This window comes from Setaria italica, chromosome V (genome assembly GCF_000263155.2).
Source record: "Setaria italica strain Yugu1 chromosome V, Setaria_italica_v2.0, whole genome shotgun sequence".
Lineage (NCBI taxonomy): Eukaryota > Viridiplantae > Streptophyta > Magnoliopsida > Poales > Poaceae > Setaria > Setaria italica.
Window position 1 is genome coordinate 2,323,780 of NC_028454.1, and position 5,818 is coordinate 2,329,597.

General features: G+C 45.8%; 1 protein-coding gene across 1 annotated transcript in view; it reads left to right on the forward strand.

Annotated features, from left to right (window-relative positions):
* Window positions 1-5,190: 5,190 nt before the first annotated feature.
* Window positions 5,191-5,818, forward strand: part of LOC101781495 (pectinesterase) — a 2,407-nt gene continuing 1,779 nt past the window's right edge. The window contains exon 1 of the mRNA XM_014805241.1: window positions 5,191-5,817. Coding sequence (XP_014660727.1) covers window positions 5,255-5,817 — 563 coding nt within the window. The 5' untranslated portion in view covers window positions 5,191-5,254. The remainder of the gene's footprint in view (window position 5,818) is intronic.

Here is a 5,818-nt window from a genome sequence, read left to right on the forward strand (position 1 = left end):
TCTAGATCTGCTAGCGCTGCAGCCCTGACACTCCTCCAGAACCCATCTCTAGCAACGGCCAGTGGACGACGACGAGTCGGCGACAATGGCACCGGCTGGGAACAGAGGTTCCCTATCCCATGGGGGCCATGCCTCATCCAAGCACCAGTACCATTTGATGGAGCCACCCGCACCTCGCAAGACCCCCGCCTCCAAGCGCTCGGCAGCCGCAACCAGTGAAAGTACAGGTATGTATGCTGAAATCCTCTTGATTCTTGTCGTTCATGATAGGTAGCTTCAGTAGCTATTTTGTTTCATAGGTACGCCAATGCCAGTTGACAGTGAAGATGCAGGTGTAAGTCAGACTGGTACGTCCGCGTCATCCGCAACACCTGCAACATTTTCGGCCGAGCTACCGGTGGGAGCGGCACACGAGAAATTTGTATTTTTGGCACTCTAAATACGTGACTTCGAATATTTGACACTTCAAAGATCGGCTTCGTAAATTTAACACCCACAACATTGACATATTGATTTACTTGACATCTTGCCTCTTCAATAGTTTTATTTCTCTTTTTTTATGGAGATTGACTGAATTACCCATAAGCATAAAAATGCATCTGTTCGTACAGATTGGCCGTTGTTTGACTGTGGAGATTGGACGTACCTGCCTTGCCTGCCGTTGCTCACCAGGCTCCGTCACCGGCCGCCCGATGTGGCTCCCTCACCGGCCGCCTTGACTCTCCCTCGCCTGCAGACCCCTACCTGCCATGGCCAAATATGTTTGCTATTGTAACATAAATATCAATGGTATAATGCGTGATAATTTGTTCCGACACGAATATACTCTAACGTGGCATTAGCAAATATGTTGCTCATTATAATATTAGGACTATATACGCACCAATTTATATTGCACTAATTTCAGCATTTTTATTGTACTGATTAGGAATTTACAAATTGTAAACAAAACTAAAACACCAATTCGTTATGTCTATCAATCATGGGCTCACGGTCCCCTACGGCTGGGCTGGCGCTGGCTACGTACGCGGGTAATCACCTAGCTTCGATCGTGCCTAGCCCTCTCGTCTAGACACCACCGCTGCTCGAACCGGCCTTGTTGCAGTGCGTCGCTACCAGATTAACCGGCGGCGCGCGTGGAACGCACAGCACAGCGAGCGAGCGACCGCATCAGACAGGGCTTTTCTCGAGCTGATAACTGAGTTCACATCGTCTTTTCTCGATCACCCGATCTCGATCGGGTCAAGCACTCTCCATCACAGTACTATCCATCCGGTCAGATTTCGGTGGCGGCTTTAAACATCCAGCCCGATCGGTCGCAGCGTCCCCTGCCTTGAATCCACAACGCATCCCAGCTCCTTCCTTGCTTTGTTAGAGACGAGACGACAGACATGCATGTTGATTATTCTGGGATCTGCCAAACTTGCCGCGTCGACCCATCATCTCCTCCCTCCTCCGACCCCCTGCCAAGCCGGTCGCTTGCTTTGCTGTCCGGACCGGCAGCATGCCCAACACGCCGGGTCCCCGCTGACATCGCCGCCGGAGAAGGGTGGAGGAGTAGATCCGCCGCGTAACGCGCCGACGACCAACTTCTTGCGAGATTTGAAGTTACGTGCCTGGCATTGATCGAGAAGAATATAAGATCTAAAATTTAGCTTTCGATTTTTTGAAGGATCCTTTTTTATTTTATTTTTTTGTTGTGAGTATCAGCTTGCTAATGTCCTGTACAAGCGCGATAAATATTTCCACGATTTTTCAAGTTCTTGAAAATTTATTGTGAAATTCTCGTTGCAACAGTTGTGAAAAAAAAGAAGGTACATGTTTCCAGCAACACTTGCGTGATAAATGTATGTTGGAAATGAAAAAAAATGTTTTGCGGATGAATATTTTGAATTCCTTTTGTTTGAAAGATGTGTGCAAGAATATGTAGAAAATCTTCAATATTCATGTTTTGTTTCCAGGTTTAGTTAAAAGCTGATTTTATATAAAAAAGATGTAATTGTTACTTTGGTCCCGCCGGCACCTTGGTCGTCAGAACAATGTTCGGTCCTCTGCTCATTAGCATCAAAACAACAAACATTAACTACCGCAGCAACTTGATTCTCCTCTTCTCTATGCACTAAGTGTCAACCGCCGGAAGATACCCGCCGGAGTACATAAGCTCCGAATTGCCTCGTCCAACTGTGGCTCGCTCCATCACCTGTTTCTGAATTCTGACGCCCTAAATGCCAAATGTCTAGTGGATTCTTTCAGATAGACAATTCATAATTATAGAAGAGAGATATTTCCATCGACCTGCAGCTGCTGCTCCCTCGCCTCAAATTACTATTCATTTTGATTTTTCTAAATATATAGCTTTTGCTACGTATTAGACGTAATATATATCTAGGTGCATAACAAAACTACGTATCTAGAAAATTCAAAACGAATAGTAATTTAGGACGGAGGAAGTAGTAAACTAGAGTGACAGATAGGAGCATGGTTTCCTTTCCCATACATTCGTTGATCTGCAAGAGACATGCCGTGGACGCCCAAATCAGCCTCTTTATCAAGCACATACGAAGCTAAAGAAGAATACAATGGCCAATGATGTTGGGTTAACTTTTTGGCAAAGCTGAAATAAGATACGCGTGGTCATCCTGTTGCTTCTAGCAACATGGTCGCGAAAGGCTTCATCACGAAAGGCTCATCCATGCACAACTGTAGAAACCAAATTGATTAATGTGGTCATCGCGTTGCTTCTAGTAGGATCCATGAATGGATTAGGCCTTTACATGCATCCACATCAACTTCTATGAAACCAAGCACCATGAATAGCCAAATTGGTTCATATGTTGTTAGAATTACTTACTATTAATCATGTTGTTGCCTTTCCGTAAAAAATAAATCATGTTGTTGCCTCGTGGAATCTGGTTGGAGGATTACTAGTTCAAGTGAGTTTATGTTGTTATACCTTCGCCAAAAAAAAAAATCAAGAACAAGCTACATTTAAAATTTAACAATAAAAAAATAAATGCCATGTTTTTTGCTAGTTCTATATACGGAAAAACAAGAAGAGGAATACAATGCTAGAAATGCGCATTACAAAATATAGAAACATATGACCTCAAAAAATGTATTGGCTGTCCCCTTTGCTCCGCAGGGCAGCAGAAAATGTATTAAAACCGGGCTGCGTGCTGATGCAAAGATTGGATACAATTCGATTATATTATTTGAATTAAAAATGAACGTAAATATTCAGAAATAATCACAGGTGCCCATCATTCAATTATTCAATAAGAAAGAACCGTGTACATATCCTCTCTCTCTTTTTTATAAAAAAGAAGCGCTGTGGGGGAACTCCCCAACAGTTTTTTCTAAAAAAAAATTCAAGTCTAATAAGTAGAACTAAAAACTGCATGGGGGCAATCAGCAGCTAAGAACCGTGTAATTAGAAGAACCAATAAGTTTTACTTGATGGCTAGCGAGGGTTATCGTACGCCCTACCCACTAACGATCACTTCGATATGTGTCCTTGTGTGGGTGCCAGTGTATGCGTGTGCACTGTGTTTCTTCTAAAAGTCATGCATGTAACCATATAAACAAAACTCATCGAGCATTCTACATGCATCCGACGAGCGTCTTCCACCGAAGTACCGAACACACAATATATAATCACGTAGTCTACTAAATCCACTAGGAGTCAACCACTGCTTAGTGGTTGCCTAACTGTGTGGAACACCGCACACCACACACAAAACTTGGATTAATTCTGCTAAACTCGTGGCTGTCACATCCACCGGCTGTGCTCCGGTGGACGCACGAAGATCTTGTGGCGCCGTGAGCAAGCTATGGAGCCGCCGGAGCGCACCGCGCGAATCAACAAGTTGTGCTCAGCTTTGTTAGTTGCAGGATCTGCAGCTACCAAACGGGATTTTCAGTGGTTTTTGACGGATCCTTCAGGCTGCATGGGTCCATGCATCCACTAACACACTTAAGGAAATAGACATAGACCTCAGCCATTCATATATGGGTTGATGGGCGGTGCGTGGGTGGCTTAATGCTTGACACCTGCGTGTGCACTTAACCTCGCATAGTCACATTGCATGCAGCTTGTTTAGATAGCTTGATTGCTCAGCACCATCTCGATCTGAAAGTTATGTGCTGCTATGACAACGTGGCATGTGAGTTAGAAAATACCACCACTGTACCGTGTCACTGAAAATTGGATCCAGGGCCACTTTTCACCCTCACATACATGTGGTGGTATTTTTGAACTCGTCTATCGTTTTTAAAATGGTGTACCGTATAAAAAGACCTCAACAACTTAATCACATTCTCTAAATAAGTATTTAAGAAATCAATGGCAACTAGTATTTCGAACTTGTCTAACATGCAGTCGTTTTAAGTTGTTTGTATTCTTTGTCTTTCTTTCTGTCATCCAATAAACTTGTGGTAAATATCATACCGGCCGTCCTTTAAAAGAACATGGCTTCTTTTATTTTCCTTTGCAAACATAATAATTTCTGAAACTAAATGTGTACCAGTAAAATTTCTCTTTTTACATTACCTTTTTAGATGAAGGAAACTTTGTTAATAATAAAGTTTCGGCTTCTCAACAAGTCGATATATACATACCTGTTACAAAAGAAGACAAAATAAAAGAAAAAAAGAACAAAATTCAGTCTACGTGAAGTTGAAATTATAATTTGAGACCTGAATGAAGTTGCATTATTAATTTTGTCTTCTGCAGATCTTGATGCAATAAATGGCCGCTGACCTAACTGAAATGATATCGGAACTAACCGCGTAATTACGTGACCACTGAAGCTACTATTTGCAACACAAACAAGTACATGCACGTTGTGTTATGGTAACAAATCCGAGATGTAATAAAAAAGAAAATGAATAGAGCAACAGCTAGTGTATTTGAATCCGACCAACCCAACCCAGACAAATGTGGCCTCCCCCATGCAACTCGTCCCCTCCAGCTCGACAGTTTGACGTGCCGCCGGTTTCTCGTCGCCACCGTCATCGTGCAGACGCGCTTTCCTTCCTCGCTAGGTACCCCGGGGCTCTATGAACAGCCACATGGACCTCACGAGTCAACCCACGTTTGACCTGCCAACTTTTGAAAATTACCATGAAGCCCTAGGATCCACCTTATAAAAGGACACCTCGATCCATGGCTCTCCATCTCACCACCTCGTGCTCTATCGAGTACATCAACACAATCACTAACAAGTTGAGCTTCAGTGCTTCACACTTACCAAACATGGCAGCAGACTTTCGCACTACTGCCACCGCGCTCCCCACGCTCCTTGTGCTCTCCCTGCTCGTCGTCGCGGCCCGCTCCGACGACACGGCGGCGACGCCGGTGACGCCGTCCACGGCATGCAACGAGACGACGGACCCCAACTTCTGCCGGACGGTGCTCCCGTCGAACGGCACCAGCAACCTCTACACCTACGGCCGCTTCTCCGTGGCCAAGTCCCTCGCCAACGCCAACAGGTTCCTCGGCCTCGTCAACCGCTACCTCTCCCGCGGCAGCGGCCGTCTCTCCCCCGGCGCCCTCGCCGCGCTGCAGGACTGCCAGCTCCTCTCCGGGCTCAACATCGACTTCCTCTCCGCCGCCGGCGCCACGCTCAACACGTCGGCCAACAGCACCCTCCTCGACCCGCAGGCCGAGGACGTGCAGACGCTGCTGTCGGCTATCCTGACCAACCAGCAGACCTGCGCCGACGGCCTGCAGGCCGCCGCCGCCGCGTGGTCCGTGCGCGACGGGCTCTCCGTGCCCATGGTCAACAGCACTAAGCTCTACAGCGTCTCGCTTTCGCTC